Source organism: Cnephaeus nilssonii (genome assembly GCF_951640355.1).
Source record: "Cnephaeus nilssonii genome assembly, chromosome: 3".
NCBI classification, from domain to species: Eukaryota; Metazoa; Chordata; class Mammalia; order Chiroptera; family Vespertilionidae; genus Cnephaeus; species Cnephaeus nilssonii.
In genome coordinates, this window is record NC_137074.1 from 28,555,335 (window position 1) to 28,576,573 (window position 21,239).

General features: G+C 38.4%; 1 protein-coding gene across 1 annotated transcript in view; it reads left to right on the top strand.

Annotated features, from left to right (window-relative positions):
• Positions 1 to 21,239, top strand: part of SERPINI1 (serpin family I member 1) — a 75,864-nt gene that overhangs the window by 34,257 nt on the left and 20,368 nt on the right. The window contains exons 2-5 of the mRNA XM_079767442.1: positions 13,005 to 13,272; positions 14,620 to 14,850; positions 16,775 to 16,969; positions 18,642 to 18,846. Coding sequence (XP_079623568.1) covers positions 13,023 to 13,272; positions 14,620 to 14,850; positions 16,775 to 16,969; positions 18,642 to 18,846 — 881 coding nt within the window. The 5' untranslated portion in view covers positions 13,005 to 13,022. The remainder of the gene's footprint in view (positions 1 to 13,004; positions 13,273 to 14,619; positions 14,851 to 16,774; positions 16,970 to 18,641; positions 18,847 to 21,239) is intronic.

Consider the following 21,239-nt stretch of genomic DNA (forward strand, 5'->3'; position numbering starts at 1 on the left):
TTAATTGTCTTCAATTTACGTATAGACAAGTCTCATCTCCAAGATAGACTCTGACACATATCTTGGAGTCATAAATATATTCTCTGAAATTTCTCTGACACAATAGCTTTAATTTTTGATAATGTTTAAGACTTGTAAGCAGCAGCCCACAAGAAGCAAAATGAAAAGCCAACGTCCTTGCCTGCACTTCATCATGACTCCTCTGAAATCCTTAAGTGAGGTGAACTAAGGAGAGCAATGCCCCGTAATGGTGTGCTGGGCCGTGAGTGCTGGTGCTCACAATATGAGATCCATAAAATATCCCTCCTGTTTTACCTGTCCACTGATGGAAAAGCCTTAAGCTGCTATAAGGATATTAATAAAGGACAATAAGGGACAATTTCCTGTCATTGAGGACTGTTAAACTTGGAAGAGATTCAGAAGAAAATAATTAAATCCATTTCTCTCCAGATCTATGAAACTAAGAGTCATTGGTTACTATTTGAAGTGGTTTAACTTTGCCTTTCGGAGAGAGGTATACTATCCCCTCCCCATTTTTTTCCTAACCAGCATTAAAATTGGTTTATTTCCTTGATTTATCTTTCTACACACTTCCTAAAGGTGTTACTATATCGTACATATGGTTCTGAACATTACAGAGAAATGTAACCAGAATCTTTTCACAGAGCCTTTTTATCAATTTATGTTTTTCTTGATTGCCCACACTCTGCAATAAAAATCACAGATGACCTTTTTCAGTCATTCACAGGGATGAACAGGAAGAAGAAACCAGAGCTTCTTTTAGAAATCTCCAATTACAGTGGGTGTGGCAGGTTTATAAATAGAGTTAACAGGTGGGTATTTTTAGGGTAGCATTAATTCGTCACTATCAGGGAAAATTTGTGTTTTAAGTTTATAGGAACATTAAAAAACAAAGTAGTAAAATTATTTTTGACACGTTCTCACTTTCACTTTCCCTGTGGTCTACAATCCTGCAAAGAACCGTTTAAAAAAGTAATGTCTGTAACTCCGTTTCCCCAGGGGACAGTTAGGGTGAGCCACGGGTATTTTGTGTGTGTGTTATTTTCTTTTAAAGAAAGAGCCACCTGATTTAGGTAGTTGTTTTTATCACTTAGAGAGTTTCTTCTGTCAGTTTCTAGCATTTCTAAACAAGGTGAAAATAATTCGGAGGAAATCATAATAACATCATGTTTTCCAAATTTCTAAATTAGTATGTGTTGTTAAAATATGAGATATTGTGACTTTTGAAAGCCTTGAAACAACTGTATAATATATAAGTTGGCAAAAACAGTATATGAGAGTTCTATTCTTCAGCCTGGCACACAGTGAATGCTCAGTAAGCAGTAGGTTGAAGCATAGGAATTTGCCCATAATTGACCACTGTGACTTACAAAAATGGTAATTCACAAGATTAGACCTTGATTTATCTTGCAGCTGTGAGGGCTGCATTATAGTGGGGAGATATAGAATCCAAAAATTAAAGGAAGACAAGACAGAAACACAGTAAATATAACCCAAATGTAATTTAATATAAATAAATATAATATAATAATTGATATAAATACAAATAAGTACTGAGTAGCTGGGACACATACACTTTGGCCAACAGCCCTGACTACTACTCTCCTCTATTAGATACCATCACATTACAACAGTGTTCTCACTATGCAAAGTGTTCTCACTATACAGTTATCACTATGCAAAGCTGGCGTTGAATACTCTGAACATCTTTCTGTGAGAAATTTTTTTCTTTAGTTTTGTACGCTGAATAACCTCTCTGAATATTTTACCTCATTTCCCAGCCCAAGCTTTAGTGAATGGTGGGAGGGTGAATCAGGCTGCTACTCCCCGCATTAGCAAAATAATGGAGAAACTGCCTTACATCTGGGTATTTTTAGATTTTCTGGGACCCATCCAACTTTTTAAAACTTTATTATAAAGGTGCCATTTCAATATTACAAGATTAGAAAATCCAGTGCTTTTTAAAAGCTCTGAATAAAAAGTCAGATATCTCTTTAGACAATGTACATCTAACTCATAAAGGGAAATACCAGAAAGGCATATATCTTGTGCCATCCTGTTCTCTCTGGACCCTAGCACCTAGCACAGGGCTGATATGTAGTTGGCAAGGACAAGTCTTTATGAATGAATGAATGAATGAATGAATGAATGAATGAATGAAAGAAATTCTAGGCATTGCATTCATCTTTGAGTTTTATCACTTTTAGCATATATAGTAGCTCATTAAACATCCTTTGTATACAAGAAGTTGTTCAATACAAATGACTGTTTCCTCACCTCTAAAATGAGGGTCTGGGTAGGAACATGCTACAGTCTTGTAAACAGCTAAGCACACAGGCTGGGGAAGAGAGCTATTAGTATAGATTTCTTACAACATTAATGGGTAAGCTAAAACCATTAATGCCTGGCTTAGTTCCAAAATGGCCTTGGGCCACACATGACCTTGATTGATGATGACTTTTTAACAGGTCTCTCTGAAACTACTCATTGAATTTTGCCGTGGGGCTTGTGTGTCACTTGTTTAGCTCTCCTGACAGTATTCCAAAGGCAATCATTCATTGGCAAGCACAAAAGCTCCAGGATTGTGCCAAACAGAATTATTCATTACCATTTTATGGAAAGTTCAAATCACATTTGCAGGAGGGATGGGGACCTACCAGCTCACTGCTTCTGGTTGGCATTTTTATTTTCCCCAGTAGTCACCAGCTTTAACCAAAAGCCCTCAGATTCCAAATAGAGCCTCTTTATCAGTTGAGATCTCCTGAAGAAAGGGAATATGTTTCTGAATAAAACATCTTAGGTAAGGAGACATCTTTGGTGGAGTTCATGCTACTAATTTTTCACTTTCTGTTTTAAACACTTGCATTATGGGCTTTTTGGTCAAGAATCAGTGTTAGGAAGAGTAGATCTGTTTAGCCTTCTTCCAGCCCTGCACTGTCAAACGTGACAACCACTAGCCATAGGTGGCTATTTACATTAAGTAAAATTAAGTAAAATTAAAATTCTTGTTTCTCACTTGCACTAAGCCACATTACAAGTACTCCATAGCCACCAGTGGCAAGTATACATATGTAATATTTATATCATCACAGAAAGTTCTGTTGGGCCACATTCTTCTAATATTTTTGAAGGACACAGGGTAATCAAGAATTTTGGCTTTTAATTTTAGAATTTTCTTATGGCCTATAGTGGGAAAAGATGTAGCCAGAGATTTATTTTTTCAGCATCTAGTTATTGAGTCAAAACAATTTTCCAAGAGGTTATCTTTGCTGTGAAATGTTCTTGAAGGTCTATGACCCTGACTTTCTACTAGATGTGTCCCACGGGGGCTGCTGTAAAAACTCAGAAGCTACCCGGAAGCCTTGGGGACCACCCAAAACAGAATCTTCTTAGTCACAATTTATCTTCATTCCAATGAACCTCCTCCTGAGGCTGAGGAGTTCAGACAATATATTCATATATGCCAAAGCACTTTAGAAAGTCTAGGGAATTTTAGCACCACATCTTCCCTCTGTTGTTTTTCAATATTTCCAGGACTGGTCAGTTCCTAAATGAGCAGGCCACCATAGACTCTTCCAATCCTAAACTTCCTCTTGGAGGCTTGCAAAATACCCAAGAACTATAGACATCTAGCTAGCTCAGTGCTAGCTGCTCTGTGATCAGTAATTCCAAGCCACAGAGTTCTAATCCAAATAATTTTGGAGTACCACTGGCACATTACCAATTGAACCAATAATCCTATATAATAAAGAGGTTATATGCAAATTGACCATCACTCCAACACACAAGTGGCTGACCCCATGTGGTCAAAGATGGCCACCACAAGATGGCCAACGGGGGGGGGGCAGGAGTTGTGGGCCATCAGGCCAGCAGGGGAGGGCATTTGGGAGGGACCAGGCCTGAAAGGGGGGCAGTTGGGGACAATTAGGCCTGCAGGGGAGGGTTAGGGGGGACCCAGGACTGAAGGGGAGGGCAGTTGGCAGCAACCAGACCTGCAGGAGAGGGCAGTTAGGGGTGACCGGGCCAGCAGGGGAGGGCAGTTAGAGGCAACCAGGCCTGCAGGGGAGAGCAATTAGGGGCAACCAGGCCAGCAGGGGAGGGCAGTTAGGCATCGATCAAGCTGGCAGGGGAGTGGTTAAGGGGTGATCAGGCTGGCAGGTTGAAGCGGTTAGGGGCAATCAGGCAGGCAGGCAGGCAGGTGAGTGGTTGGGAGACAGCAGTCCTGGATTTTGAGAGGGATGTCCGACTGCCCATTTAGGTGTCCCAGATTGGAGAGGGTGCAGGCTGGGCTGAGAGATACACCGCCACCCCCACCCCATGCACAAATTTTGTGCACTGGGCCTCTCTCTATATATAAAAGGCTGATATGCAAAGTGTCCCTGCGGGAGTTCGACCAGGAGACCAGGAGTTCGATCGCTCACTATGATGTGTGCTGATAACCAGGGCGTGGCATGGGACGAAGGAAGGCCTGGGCCGGCAGCCGGAAGGCCCCAATCAGCCCTGATCGCTGGCCAGGCCTAGGGAACCTACACGTGCACGAATTTCTTACACCGGGCTTCTAGTTAAGGAATATTCAGCGATTTAGAAAAGACTAATATTCTAGTTCTTTCCTATTCTGATTACTTGAGTTTCCCATGAAAATAAGTATTTCTTGAAAGAAAAATTTTAACTTTAAAAATTTAAAGGATAATTATTTTTAAAAGGTTTATAATCTTGATTCTCATACAAAAATAAAATTATAAAAATAAAAAGATTTTATTTAGTTTATTAATTAGACAACCAATAAGATGTTATAACCAATTCATGAGAAAATTTAAAAAAAAACCAACAGTTGAAATATAAATCCATCAGGAATACTGAATACACTTGCTTAAAAGATGCAAAACTGGTCATTATCCACCGGACAATAATCAATTGCATTTAACCATACATGTACAATTTAATTTTATGGACAAGAATCACTACCAATTATCTGAGACTTAGAGATTTGTAATATTGTTCAAAGATAATGAAAGGTCCCAAACCCATAGGGTCTGATAGCCTGGAATGGTATGTTCTAGATCAGTGATGGGCAACCTTTTGAGCTTGGTGTGTCAAACTTCGCCAAAAAACTGAGCATAACTCGGGTAGTGTGTCACTTTGAGGAAAAAACTAACTCCAAGACTCTAGTCGCAAATGTTTCATCCTCAGGAGCAGCAAATGTTTCATCCTCGGCATGCGGCCGCATGTCATCAGAAATGGCTACGCATGTCAGTGCTGACACGCATGTCATAGGTTCGCCATCACTGTTCTAGATAATACATAGTTTTTCATCAAAGACACCTGGTAGTCAGTCATCTTGGTCCATTTTTAAGTCTTTCATATTTTTTTCTGGTAAATTAAATATTTATAGGTTACTTTCTCTCATAGTTCTGTACCTTTGATTTATCTGTCCATTTCCTTCTTGTTTGAGAGATACCTGGTGAGCTTTTTGCTTGATTCAATAAAACAGGAAAAAGATTATAAAGATGTATTTTATTGAAAAGTGTAAGAGAGTATGGGAAGAGTCACAGTGGTCTAGATAGCTGGAAGGAGAAGTCAAAGAAAGAGAAAAAGATGAAAGGATTAAATCATGTATATAATAATTTTATAGATGTTGAGATTATAGAATTAAACCTCCTGTATCCTTTATTTCTTTGGTTCTAACCCCTTGATTCTAAGGCACATCTCGACTTAGTAACACCTTTTTTGGAAGAAAAAATTTAAAGAGAAAAATGTACAGTTCTTCTTGAAAATAGCACAATGGAGTATATTTATTCATACCCTAACATATTATGCCCTTAATAACCAAACTTTGAGCCTTCTCAACATTCTTCTGATTCACTTTTGGCCATCACTTATCATATGACATGCTACTTTTTATAATGGATTTCCTGATCAAAACTTTTTAGCACCTTTGTGATTAAAAACATAATCTTAAGTAATTTCAAAGTATGTCTTTGGTGTATTCTCTACATTTCCATTTCATAATTTACTAATCTACCCCACACCCCTGCCCACCACACATTTATACAGCTAATTTCGAAAGTTATCGGGAAGCTTTTGACAGCTTCATACCTGAGCGATAGTCTTTCACAAAGCATGCCTGGGTCATTCACCTTTTCTTGCTTTCAAAACACTGATTTATTTTGAGAAATTTGGCAAAATCTTCTGCCTTTAAAATTATGCTGCTTGATGTCCAACAGAAAGTTATTTTGTATATATCCCAAGGACAAGAGATTTATCTCTGGCACAAATTTACCTACTTGCCTGTGTCTTCTATTCTTGGAAACTTTGTAAAACATTTGGTGGTTGTTTTACAAGAAAATCAGTTGGTTCATTCCTCAAGTGATGAACACTTGCATAACTTACAATAAATTTACACCTACCTTTCTGTTCTCTTCTGCATATGTGGTCCTTTTTCTTTTCAGTGCTGCCATTATAGTACAGTCCTTTGAGGACAATTCTAGATCCAAGTTTAGCAAAAACTCCACAGTGGAAGGCAGTGCCAATGGAGATAAGTCAAATGAGGAATCAACGATAAGCAAGTAGCTGAAAGTACACATTTGTCCAGGCTATGACACTTACACAGGAAATGACAGCGGTGTCACAGCTTGTCTCTCTGAGGAATAGCTGGTTTCTTTGGACATTGATTGTAAGATTTATTCCAATTTCACAGAAGTTAAAATTAGTGGTGGGAAGAAACACCATGCATGATAGAATTGAGGAAATGTGCTAAATTACAGATTGTTTTAGAAGGTAATGACTCTTTTTTTTGTCCATATGTGACAAATTCTTTGACAAATTTCCCAGCTTCTTGGCTGATCTAGGTTAACCCTTTCTCTTAGTAAATCAGGAAACAAAGTCCTGGAGACTTCAACCTGTTCCAAATTTCACCAAGTGAGCTATTGCTAACCAAAGTGACAACAGTGGTTTCCAAGCACCAAGTGCTAAACCATGGGGGTGGCGGTGGGAAGGGAGTGAAACTTCATGAATTCAAATATATCCACCTTAAAGGACTATCTTATGTTTGTGGTGAAATGTTCATTCTTTTCTGTGACTGATGAGCTTGTTCTTTTATGTGTGGTTTTTTTTTTTGTTTGTTTGTTTTTTTGCCTCCATCCCAATGTATTTACTTGGTAAAATAAAAATTTAGCAACCCTATATTGGTTCCTTCAATTTAAAAAAATTATTAGTCCTTTACATGCAAAACTCTGAGAATTAATAGGCCAAAGGGCTTCAAGAGATTGTTCTTGGCATTAGGCATCTCTCTTTAATTATTTCTTATGGCTGTGGTTTGTAGTTTGTGTGTTTGTTTGTTTTGCTGGATAAAGGACTTTCTCCAACCATATTTCTCACCTGCAAAAGAAAACCTTTTTTTCTCAACTCACAACTTGAAACAATTTTTATATCAAATAATTGGGTTCCCCAAAACAAAGCAAGTTGCATTTATGAATAATCCATCTCTATAAATAAGGTTACTAAGGAAGTTTTTAAAAGACCATCTTTTTATTGTGCTATCTTTTCGTTTTATGACTCCTCAGACCTCATTTACAAGATTTACTTCCTGACCTGTTTCAATGAAGTGTTTTCTAAAGCAGTATGCATGCACATAATGCACACAATCTACCCTACCACAAAGAAGAGAAATGCAAGAATTATTGGCAGTTTATTTACAGTTTAGCTATTTCTGCCTTTTCTAGCACAACAGCACTATCTACTATTCTAGGATCTGCAGATCCTTGTTTTTATGCAAAGGCATTTTATACAGAAGCTTGAAAATAATGAATCTACAAAATAATGCTCTAAGTGAAAGTAACTCATTTTAGAATGTGTTATTATGATAAATGGTGGAGCTCTGGCATTTTGTAGACTAATGTTAATACAGTAACATTTGGGTAGCACCTTTTGTGATTTTTCAAGGTGGTGTACTTGTTTGTTAATGCATTCCATGTCCAGCCATTGAATTATGCCAGCATTACTGACAGTGCCACTTTGTCAGGCTGGAAAGATGGTCTCAGACTCAATAAGGAAACACTTTATCAAAAGGAATAAAAAATGGAAATGAGGTACTACCTTTGGGCTCAGATTAAATTAGCCTCAGGAATTTAGAAGCAACAGCTACTCTTGCTGTTCCTTCTAATGCAGCATTGTGGATCTTTATATCTCATACTCTATTAATTCAACAAATATTTATTTGGCGCCTACTATGTTTAATGCATTAGGTCCTTATTCTGATTATCTGATTATCTTAAGATATACAAAATGAATGTATTTCCATTTGTGCCTTCAAAATGTCTAGGAAAAGAAATGATGCATGTACGGAATTATCTGTAATAAGAGAAAGTAGCATTATGTGCTATGGTAGAGAGACAGTGTTCCAAGATTTCAGAGAGGGGGGAATTGTTTTAACTGAAGAGCCAGAAGGGTGTTCATATAGGAAATAGAAGTGGAGCAGAACCTTGAGGAGTGGTTAGGATTTGAACATATGAAACCAGGTTGAAGTAGTTCCAGAAAACAAACTATGCAATCCAGCAACAGGAGAGGGAAATTCTGGGAAATGTACCACAAAAAGGGTATCTGGGTAGAATTGCAGGGTTCCTAAAGGAGAGTTGTAGGGAGAAAGTCATGCAGGGTCACAGTGCAGTAGGTTATATTCGAGACTAAAGATTGTGGGCTTTAGTCTACAGTTATGAGAAATATCCTATTTTATTAATATAGGAATCCATGTTCATAACAGTACATCAGACAATTCACCTGGAGACTATGCATGTGTTGTATTGAAGAGGGCAGTAACCTAGGATTCAGAGAATGGCTGAGAGCTATTGGTGGAGTCCTTGAAAATGCATTAGAGGGAAGAACTGTCACTATGGCCATGGGAATGGCCACAGGATGATGGACAGGAGAGGTGACAGGGTTGCAGTATGGAATAAGTGTTGACAGTTTATTGAACAGAAGGGGAAATGAGATGGAGAGGAGACAAGGATTTTGATGTTTTAAGAGAGAGAAAAAAAGAGGATGGGTTTGATTGATGACAGAGTCCTGTTTGTGCCACCTTGAATTTGAAGTGCTGGCAAGAGTCAAAGACTAAATATATCAAAAGCAATTTGCAATGCACATCAGAAATTAAGATAAAAATAAAGCCAGAGCTAGAATGTTACATACTTGGGAATAACATGATTGGATAATAGCATAAGTATCTTTGTTTTGAGAGTTCACCAGTGGGAGTGAGAAGAACGTTACAGAGAGAAGGCCAGGAATAGATACGTGGAGAAGAACTAAACTTAGAAGGTATGAGGAGGAAAGGAAATCTTTCCCTCTCCCCTGGGAGAAAAGAAAAGACTCAGAGTAATCAGAGGCAGCAGAAGTGAGGGGGCTAGGGATTAGGGTTGGGATAGGCGGTATCAGAGAGGTTGGACCAGGATAGCAGAGATTGTTTTGCTTGCACACTGGGAATCTTACCTTTAAAAAGGAGGAGAGATCATTTAATTATGGATAATCAGAGCAGAGTGTTTTAGATCTTTACTAAGGAGTTTCCTGACATGACAAACTCCTACCATTCACAGCCATAGTGTTCCTACTTTCCTAGCAGAACATGTAAATCTGTGGCCTGCTGCTCACTGCCCTGGGAAGAGCCCTCTAACCAACGCATGGATGCTCTTTCCAGGAGTCCTCTAGCAGCCCAAAGATGCATTAGTGCAGTGGTTCTCAACCTTTCTAATGCCGCGACCCTTTAATACAGTTCAACATGTTGTGGTGACCCCCAACCATAAAATTATTTTCGTTGCTACTTCATAACTGTAATTTTGCTACTGTTATGAACAGTAATGTAAATATCTGTGTTTTCCAATGGTCTTAGGTGACCCTGCTAGCAGTTCTCAACTTGTGGGTCTCGACCCACAGGTTGAGAACCGCTGCTGTAGAGCCTAAGACCATCGGAAAACACAGATATTTACATTACAGTTCATTAACAGTAGCAAAATTACAGTTATGAAGTAGCAACGAAAATAATTTTATGGTTGGGGGTCACCACAACATGAGGAACTGTATTAAAGGGTCGCGGCATTAGAAAGGTTGAGAACCACTGCATTAGTGATTTGGGTATCTTTCTGGCAGTAAGAGAACACTTCCAAGCCTAGCCAGCATGGTTCAGCGATTGAACGTTGACCTATGAACCAGGAGGTCACAGTTCAATTCCCAGTCAGGGCACATGCCTGGGTTTCAGGCTCAGTCCCTGGTATGAGGTGTGCAGGAGGTAGCCAATCAATGATTCTTTCTCATCATTGATGTTTCTATCTCTCTCTCCCTCTCCCTTCCTCTCTGAAATCAATAAAATATGTATTTTTTAAAATGGGGTTGGGAGAGCAGAAACTTGAAACCCCTCAGTCAAAGAGAACTGACATCTAAAACTAAACCCTAAAATGTGAAGTACTTACAGATTAACCAGCCAGTTCTCTAACATTGAAATTTAAAATATTACAGGACTGATTAGAAAGCTCTGACTCAAAAATCTGTTGGAAACACACTGCTCTTAATTAAATGTGTGTGCACTCTCTTAACTGAGTAATGGGGACAATTAAAGTTTCATACTAATTGAAAAACAATTTTTCAAATGTGTTTACTCAACATCACTTTAGATGTTGTTTTAATGTTGGTTTAAAATATATATATATATATATATATATACATATATACACACATATATATGCACACTAGAGGCCCAGCGCACGAATTCGTGAATGGGTGGAGTCCCTCAGCCTCGCTGGTGATCGGGGCTGATGGGGCCGGCCACCAGGGGGAAGGGTACGGGAGGTTGGCTATGGGAGTGCACTGACCACCAGGGGGCAGCTTCTGTGTTGAGCGTCTTCCCCCTGGTGGTCAGTGCGTGTCATAGCAACTGGTCATTTGGTTATTTGGTCATTTGGTCATTCAGTCACTTAGGCTTTTATATATATAAATATATATCTATAGACTTGAGGCCCAGCGCATGAAATTCGTGCATGGGTACGGTTCCTAGGCCTGGCCTGCGATCAGGACCATCTTCCCCCGCTGCCGGCTGCCGGCAGCCAGCCCCACCCCCTGCCACCAGCCACCCCCCTGTTCCACATTCACCATCGGGCAATCGGAGCCTGCTGGCCCAGGGGAGGGACCGAGAGGTTGGCCATTCACACCTGCTCGTCGGCCCTGTCCCCCGACGCTGGTCACCCTCTGTGTGTGGGGCAACCAGGGGGGCGGGGGCCTTGGGCTGGCACCGCGCACGTCCGCTGCCACCTACCCCTGGTTCCCCATTCCCCATCGGGCGATCGGAGCCTGCCGGCCAGGGGAAGGGACCAAGAGGTTGGCCAGCAGGCTCTGATCGGGTGATCAGGGCCTGTGGGCTAGGGCAGCTCCTGCATTGAGTGTCTGCCCCCTGGTGGTCAGTGCGCATCTTAGTGACCAGTCATTCCGCCGTTCAGTCAATTTGCGTATTACCCTTTTATTATATAGCATAACAAGTAAGCTGCTTAGTTGTTTAAATAGGCAGTTTAACTTTCAGATACCTAGGGGAACAACCTGTGAGGATACAAGGGGATCCCGTCCTCGGTGTGTGCCAGTCTGGCTGTTTGTGGGGGTCAGTGCTTTTGGAACACTGATGTGCTGAGAGGCAAAAATATTATTCAGCGATTGGGCATTGACACTGATTTCTCTTCCCAAGAGGAATTGGTCCCAGATGAGCACCCTAGCCTGTTTGGTTCAGTGGATAGAGCATCAGCCCGTGGACTGAAGGGTCCCGGGTTCAATTCCAGTCAAGGGCACATACCTTGGTTGCAGGTTCCCCGGCCCTGGTTGGGGTATGTGCAGGAGGCAACCATTTGATGTGTCTTTTTCACATCCATGTTTCTCTCTGTCTCTCCCCCTCCCTTCCACTCTCTCTTAAAAAAAAAGAAAAGAAAAAGAAAGAAAAATATCCTCAGGTGAGGAATAACAAAACAAAACCAAAACAAACAACAACAAAAAGAACCAGATGAGCTTGATATTTAGAAACATTCATTTAAGTAGAACCACTGGTTTGTTTGTTGGTAGAAGCTGACATGGTAACATGGTCCTGAGTATTAAAAGGACAGTGTTTAGAAGCGTCTTCCCACTCTGAGATTGTCACTGGGAGCAGCAGCCTCATAGGGAACTAACGTGTAAGAGAAAGCAAACAAGGATGTGCTAAATCTGCCTTTTTTCTCTGGGTTACCACTTCACCACTTCCTGTGGGTTCCGCAGCTGGGCCGAATAAACGGGCCCGTGGCAGGTGTGTGTCTGATCTCTTCCCACTCCTTGGTAACCCAGCTGCATGGCGCGTTACCTTTAAAAATTGTAGTGAATGAGTCAAGTGGCATTTCCAAATGCCTAGCTTCACAAGTTCATCTTAAACCCTGTGAATATCTTCTGGTTTTCATTATAGTTGTCCTGGATCTATGTTGTGTGGTGTAAGTTAGAGTAAACTGTCTCAAAATTATGACCAAAATATGTATGTTGAGGCTATGAAAAATGAATTGATTACCTCCAACAAACACAACCTGTCATTACTTGTTGTATACCTGGTATGTATCTGTACATAACCTTAACCCATGAAGGTGGGGGCCAGGGCCATCTTGTTTCTGAGAGTATCCGCAGAACTTAGCAATGTTATTTATTCAATTGACTATTAATTGACTTTTTGAAATCAGGACCTTCCTTGTAGAGAACAGACTGACAGCTGTCAGAGGAAAGGGGAGGTTGTGGGGCTGGAAATAAAAGGTGAAGGGATTAAGCAAAAACAAAAGGGGGGTGGTCTTTCCAACATATCCTTTAATGGGGCTTTTGTTATAGAGATATTAATACTGTGTATGTTTAAAAACGTTTGGTTTGCTTTACAACTTTACTGAAAACGAATTCCTATATATAGTTCTCTTTATTTTCCTGAGATAATTAATATGTAAATTACTGTTCTCCAGGATTGAAACTCTTCCAACATGGCTGTCCTTGGGCTCATCTCTTTGCTGCTTCTGCAAAGTTTGGCCGTAGGGACCACTTTCCCTGATGAAACCATTGCTGAGTTCTCGGTGAATATGTATAATAACCTTCGAGCCACTGGGGAAGATGGAAATATCCTTTTCTCTCCATTGAGCGTCACCCTTGCTATGGGAATGATGGAACTGGGGTCCCAAGGGACTACCCTGAAAGAAATCCGTCATTCAATGGGCTATGACAGGCTGAAAAATGGTAAGTGTGCTTAGGTTTGATTTCTCAGGATGGCTTAACTTTAACTTTCAGCTCAGTTATGTTGCCTTCTGCCAGAGACAGCAGTATTTCACACAGTAAGAAAGTATTCTCATCAATATGGTATGGCTAGGAGAAACTTTAGGAAACCCAAGAAAGGAGTTAATTCTGGGTTCCATCTCTGGCTGAGTTAATTGAAAGAAATTATATATTACTAGAAGCCCAGTGCACGAAAATTCATGCACTCAGGGAGAGGTCTCTTAGCCCGGCCTATGCCCTCTCGCAGACCAGGAGCCCTTGGGGAGTGGGCCTAAGCCGCAGTCTGGCCTCCCTCTGCAGGAGGTGACCCGTGGGCCAATCAGGGGACAGGGCCAGCTGGCAAGTGGCCATCTCCATCCCCTGATCACCCCTCTGCCACCTCTAGTTGCTGCTGTCCCCCCACCCCCGATCGACATCCCCTCCCTCTGCCTGCTGGTACCCGCCTTGGCTGGCCTGGAGCCACCCGCTTGCTGGCCCCATCCCCCACCGACTGGTCGTTTTGCCATTTGGTCAATTTGCATATTAGGCTTTTATAATATAGGATTATTATTAATAATAATATTTAAATAAGCCTTATTGTGATAAATAAAAGCAGCATGGTTCTTGCCCTGATAGCATTTTAAGTCTAGATGGAGAGACATACTAGTATGTAATCAATTATCATATAAGTAAATGAAACGTTACAACGGTGATGAGTGCTATAAAGAAAAGAAACATGATTCTCTAAGAATATCAGAATTTTTTGCTTAAAATCATGTTTTCATTATTATGAGAATTATATATAGTAAAAAATTTGTAGCCAAAAGGTATTTTGTGATCAGTTTGACATGGTATAAGATTTCTATTTTAATGTTTCTAATATACATGTGAATTAACTCATTAAAAAGTTAAGAACTAAAACAACTTATAAAGAATTGTCTAGTTATAAGGTTTAAAAAAAAAAGTCGAGTAAAAGTAAATTTAAAGGAATATTTTTTAAGCTAGAAAAGTAAACTTAATTCTTATTTCTGATAAACATAAGACTAATTTAATGAATGTAACCTAAGTACTTTGAAAGTAAACAACCAAAAACATCTTTACTTGATAGAGTCTACCAAGATATCGATTAAAATGAAAAATATCAGTTGATAAGACTAAAGTTCAAAACTGTTTAAGTTGAACATCTAGAAATCACAGAAATATTGAACTTCCTTACCATGTCAATGTGGGGAATAAGCAAGTGCTTTTCCCCTGGGTCCGTTGGCTGTGTTTTGACTGCCCGTACATTCTCTGTTTGTTCCACTATTAAACTTACCCTATGTCATTTTGCAGGTGAAGAATTTTCTTTCTTGAAGGGTTTTTCTAACATGGTCACTGCTGAAAAGAGCCAGTATGTGCTGAAAATTGCCAGTTCCCTCTTTGTGCAAAATGAATTTCACATCAATGATGAATTTTTGCAAATGATGAAAAAATATTTTAATGCGGAAGTAAATCATGTGGACTTCAGTCAAAATATTGCTGTGGCCAACCACATCAATAAGTGGGTGGAGAATAACACAAATAGTATGTCATTTGCTTCTTTTCTTTCTCAGATAGCTTAGTTTTTACTCTCTCTTAGCCCTGAAATTATTTGTCTCCTCATTCCTTTTCTATGTTGTATATTATATAGAATTTAGTTAAGTATCTAATAATTAGTCTACATAGATTAAAGTCTTTTTAGAAGCATTGCTTATGAATAAACATTTGAGAAATACTAGTAAGTTTAGTCTTTAGCCATGCCTAGAATTTTGATGCTGATTGATTAACACTCCCCAGTTGATGGGTTATTCCTGTGTAGTAATTTTAGCTACAGTATGGAACTTTGCTTGAGCTATTTAATAAATTAAATACTGATTGGAATGGCAGTTGGTGACGGCTATCTAATGATTAAAATAAAATAAGAAAGTTAAAAGTCAGAGTTTAAAGATTTCTTGTTGGCTTTTAAACCACAAGACTTGATTGGTAATCAAAATATTGTATAAGATTCCTTTAAAAAAGAGCAGCCCACTTTAAGCACAAATAAATGGAGAGAAATTAGAAAGAGATGTATTAATTTAAAATTTTATTTTTAATTTATGTATTCTAAGTGTATTTCAGTTTTCCAAATGTTTCATATTTTATAATTCTATTTTCTAATTTTACCATAAAAAATAAAATTAGAATCCAAAAAATGAGACCAAATTTAATGTAGTTTTACTACAGCTGTTCATTAAATTCATTTATATTGTCAAACTCCCCAATTAATATTAATCTATTAAATTTTATGTTGAAACAGCAACAAAAAACCCTGATGACATGCCTTATTCCTATCAATCCCCCAAAACTGAAGCACCTTCGTAAGCTCAGAGTGCAATAGTAAATAAAACGAGAGAATACAGAGCAAAATTTGGTTCTGTGTTTTTCACTATGATATTACTTTTTCTCTATGATCACCTTCACTAAGATCACTCTTTCAACTATGAGATTAAAATGTAAAATAAAAGAAACTTATGTTGTTGTTTTTTAACATTAAAAAAATAAATCAAGAATATTAATCTACCTGGAATAGATTGAATTATTAAAAGCTGTTTGTTTCCAAACTCTTTTTGTTTGTTTACCCTCACCTGAGGATATTTTTCCATTAATTTTTAGAGAGAGTGGAAGAGAGGGGGTGAAACAGAGAGAGAAATATCTATGTGAGAGAGACACATCTTTTGTTTGCCTCCCACATGTGCCCCGACAAGGCCGGGGATCAAGCCTGCCACCTGGGTACATGTCCTTGATCAGAATCGAACCTGGGACCCTTTAGTCCAATGGCTGATGCTCTATCCATTGAGCCAAACTGGCTAGGGTTCCAAACTCCTTTTAAATACTTATCAACAATGACCCAGTGTCTTTCAAAATAGATTCGGAAAGGAATATAAGTGATAGAAAATAAAGCATCACTAATTAAATTGGCTTTCACTTATCTGTTTTTACCTAGTCAAAACAGTTGTTATATTTGGTAGAAAGATATCCAATGTACATGGGGGCATGGTTGAATTGAATGACATTTTAATCACGTACAATGTTCAAGAATAAACCTAGCATCATTCATTGAGTGCTTACTCTGTGCTGAGTGTTACATGCATCAGTTGCAACTAGGAAGGGTTGAAGCCTGAGATTCTGTTGCAGGTAGTTCTGCAGTTGGTACACGTATCAACACTTGTGTTATTTTAGGTGGTGTGGCTATTTTAGATGCCCTTAAGCTATAATTGTGTGTGTGTGTGTGTGTGTGTGTGTGTGTGTGTGTGTGTGTGTGTGTGTAACATTTTTCTTTTGAAAGTAAGGTATTTTTAAGGTTTATTATAAATTTAGTAACGGTATAGAGTTTTTCTGAATCACTCTTTCGGATGGTAATTTGATAATCTTTGGTCCCCTTTCATTTCTAATTTAATATAATTTTCATCCATTTATTTTTCCTGAATAGGTCTGTTGAAAGATTTGGTATCCCCAAGAGATTTTGCCGCTGTCACTCATCTGGCCCTCATCAATGCTGTCTATTTCAAGGGTAACTGGAAGTCACAATTTAGACCCGAAAATACTAGAACCTTTTCCTTCACTAAAGATGATGAAAGTGAAGTCCAAATTCCAATGATGTACCAACAAGGAGAATTTTATTATGGTATGACATTTTGGCTTTTATTTCTCTCTTTTTGAGGTATATCAACACATTTCTTTTTTAAAACATGTTTTTATTTATTTTAGAGAGAGAGGAAGGGAGAGAGAGAGAAAAAAAAAACATCAATCAGTTTCCTCCCATAAGTACCCAGACCAGGGATCGAACCCAAAACCTGGGCATGTACCCTAAAGAGGAATCGAACCAGTGACCTTTTGGTGCATAGGACGATGCTCAACCAACTGAGCCACACTAGCCAGGGCTTGACAAATTTTTAAGAATGAACATGAAATATTCAGTACTTAAAGTTCTTGCCAATTTAGTTTAAACTAAATTTTCTTAGCTCCATTTTCCAAGCCTCTAATTAGATCCTGAGTGAATATTATGAATATTGTGTGCAATGACAGCTTTTCAATATGTTTCATTACTTTATAAATTTTATCACACCTACAAAGTGACTTTGTTCACATAAAAATGCTAGGGTAAGACTATTCATTTACTACAAAAAGTATTGGCTTTTGGGTGGTTTTCAGTGGTCCATATGTTTCACCCAGCTCTCGATTTGACGCCTTACAACTTTTTGAACTACAAGCATTCTTTTGAAATTTTGCTTTCACACCTGTGTATGTATGGCAAACAAAGTTATTTATTCATAGTTTCATTTATTTAGTGTCTATAATTTATGATACAATTCAGTATTCTTGCATTATTTTCAAAGATGTTTCATTAGACTTTTTAGAAGTTTTGGGTGTGAATCCTTCCTATACCCTACATTAAGCTGTAAGAGTTTGTTGTTATGCAGAAATATAATTGTAAGCTAAGTATATGTTATAACTACTGGCTTATTTTATTTACAAATACATTGTAAAAATAAAGCATTATAATCACAGGTAATCAAATCAACAATAAAAACTAGAAAGGAAAATACCCATTTATTTGAGAATTGAAATGATTAATGTGAAGTTTAAGAGCCCTAGATCAATTATAGGAAAATATTCACAACAAAAGCATTACTTTTTTTTTGAAAAATGGGGACAATTATAAAGTTGTGGCAGGACCATTTATTTTAAAGACTACCTGAGCTTTTTATGAAAGCCTTGTCAATTTAGTTAAGTTCATAGAACACAAAGCCAATTATCTAATTTACCTAATTACCTAATCTGAAGGTGATAATCACCACAAATACATTATATAGCTATTGTAGAAAGGAATGGATTTTATTTTGGCTATGCTACCTTTGCCTCAAAACTTTTAGTTGTAGTATTAATAGAGTACCAGGTATTACACGGTCAATTTTTCCCTTCTTAGTAATCAGGTGGCTATTGGTAAATGTGGTATAGGATTCAGGACTTTCTTTTTCTAACCAGAACACTTCATTGTTTCTAATAATATCCTTTAAATCTATATTCATGTGAAGTCTCACTTTAAAATATAAACTAAGTCTAGAAAACATGTTAGGACCAATGTGAACTAATTCTGGGAGTTCTAAAATAAATAAATTCTGCAGGACTTAGAATTCACTTGAATTTCAAGGTCTGTTTTTAAATAAACCTTCTTTTTCTCAGATGCCTACATTTCTTATATTCTATATACTATTTTTTTTTAAGTTTTAACAAATTTAAACCTTTTATTTTAGCTTTGACATGGGCCTTTTTAATCACATATCTTTTCTTTTTAGGGGAATTTAGTGATGGCTCCAATGAAGCTGGTGGTATCTACCAAGTCCTGGAGATACCATATGAGGGAGATGAGATAAGTATGATGCTGGTGTTGTCCAGACAGGAAGTTCCACTGGCCACTCTGGAGCCGCTCCTCAAAGCACAGCTGATTGAAGAATGGGCAAACTCGGTGAAGAAGCAGAAAGTGGAAGTGTACCTGCCCAGGTGAGAGGCTCCTGAGTGACTCCCTCTGAGAGCATGGAGGGGGATATCAATGAAGATTCTGACCTAGGGAAACTCTTGCCATTACTTTTGAATTTTAAGTCTTGTGTTACTTTCCTCCTCCTGTGACTTGTCCTATTCTGTCTTCTCTCATCCTCCTGTTACTCCTTCTCCTCTGTTCTTCCTCCTCCTTCCCCCTCCTCCTCTTCCCCTTCTTCCCCTCATTCTTCCCCTTCTCCTTCTCCTTTATTCAAAGTACTCTTTAATTCTCATGTGGTCCTGCCCAGAGACACAGGCTCACTTATTGATTTAGTCAATATAAAATTTACCAACACCTAGTTTCAGATATGAGTCAATATTCTTAGCTTCATTTTAAAAGATTTTCCAATAGATTGTCTCTGAATATAATTTGCAGGGACAGTCTTCTGTATTTCGTTAATATTTAAAGTTGATTATAGCTGGAAAAATAATCTCTGACATTGTTGGCAAAAGAACAAGCAAGCCCCTGTGCTATGTGCCAAGATACAACCATTAGTAAGCAGGAAGAAGCGTAAAATTCTCCCTGTGGCCAAAAGAGTAAGGTCCATACAGGGCCTTGCTGTTCTTACTACCATTCTCTTCCTCAACCCTACCTCTGGCCACTAGCGCAGCAAACATCTGGTAGCATGTACTATCTGTGTGCTTGTATTTATGCCACAGGCATCATGCTCTTTTCATGCCTCTGGGTCTCTATGCATATTGTTTGCATTGACCTAAAATGCCCTCTTTACATTGCTTTGCCAGATTTATATACTTAAGCTTTAGGGTACAGCTCTGGCACCAGTTTTAGGAAGCCTTCCATGAATCCCCTGATGAGCAGTTGACCCTAACTTTGTCCTCACTTATGCATCTCCCTATTGTGACAAGACATTTATGTTACCACCCCACAATGAAATTACCCTTTTGTAAGTCTTACTTTACTTCTGTAAGTTCTTCTACAGTCAGATCTCTCCCCCATGATAGAAATGTGTTTGCAAAATGAAACCCAGCTGAAGATATTTATCTGTCCTTGAATACCTTAAAACCTAGTAGGGGAGTGAGACCAGTTTATAAGCAACTTACAAAAAACAAGTTTGTAAGCAACCATAGTGTGTAAATTCTGGACTAGAAAACAAGACATGCAAATAAACAACAGATAAACATATATGTATGTGTGTATGTGGAAGTACAGTTCTAACATTCATTCCATATTAAGAAAATTATACAGATATGATTAATTAATATGAGCATTGAAAAATGATAAGTAAGATATTAGTATTAAAATTGAATTACTAAACATTCATTCATATTCTAATTTTAGGAATTATTTAAAAGTTATAGCTTATATAAATGTTTTTTTTTGTTTTGTTTTTCAAAAAACTTAGCTGGTGTTTATTTTATGTTGATGGAGATTATTTGGAACTATAGACAGGTTTGGCTAGAAAGATATATACACCCATACATAATATATAGCCATACATTTCTTAGTCCACATATAAAAATTAAGGTATTCATATTACAAATATTTATTTATTTTAACTTTTTGACAAAATATTAATTTTGAATAACTTTCCATGATAACACATTTATGTAGCAAGTTTCCACTATGTCTATGCTCAGGGAGAAAGAGGTAGCCAGTGAATATCTAACAAATAAAGCTAAAGCCATATAATATACATATATATATATGTGTGTGTATATATGTGTATATATCCTATATAATAAAGAGGTAATATGCAAATGGACCCTCATGCCATTGCATCACAAGATGGCCGCCCCTATGTTGTCACAAGATGGCTGGCAGGGGAGGGCAGTTGGGGGCAATTGGGCTGGCAGGGGAGCAGTTAGGTGTCAATCAGGTGAGCAGGGGAGTGGTTAGGGAGCTATCAGGCTGGCAGGCAGAGTGGTTAGGGGCAATCAGGCAGCTAGGCAGGTGAGCAGTTAGAAGCCAGCAGTCCCAGATTGCAAGAGGGATGTCCGACGGCAATCCGAAGGGTCCCAGATTAGAGAGGGTGCAGGCTGGGTTGAGGGACACCCCCCCCCAGTGCACAGATTTCGTGCACCAGGCCTCTAGTATTTATATAATTGATGTATACATACTCAATATATAAACAATATATCTTAACTCTAAAAGAATTTACTTTTGAACATTAACTAAATTTAAATATCTAAATCAGATCTAAACTCTCGTCCAGAGACCTTTATTATTAATCTTAGATTTTTCCTTGAATTTTATAATGAATTCCTCTTTATTTCAATTATTTTTATTGGTTTTTAGAGAGATAGGAAGGAGATGCATAGAAACATCCATGAGATAGAAACATAATCGATCAGCTGTCTCCTGCACACCCCCTACTGGGGATCGAGCCCTCAACCCA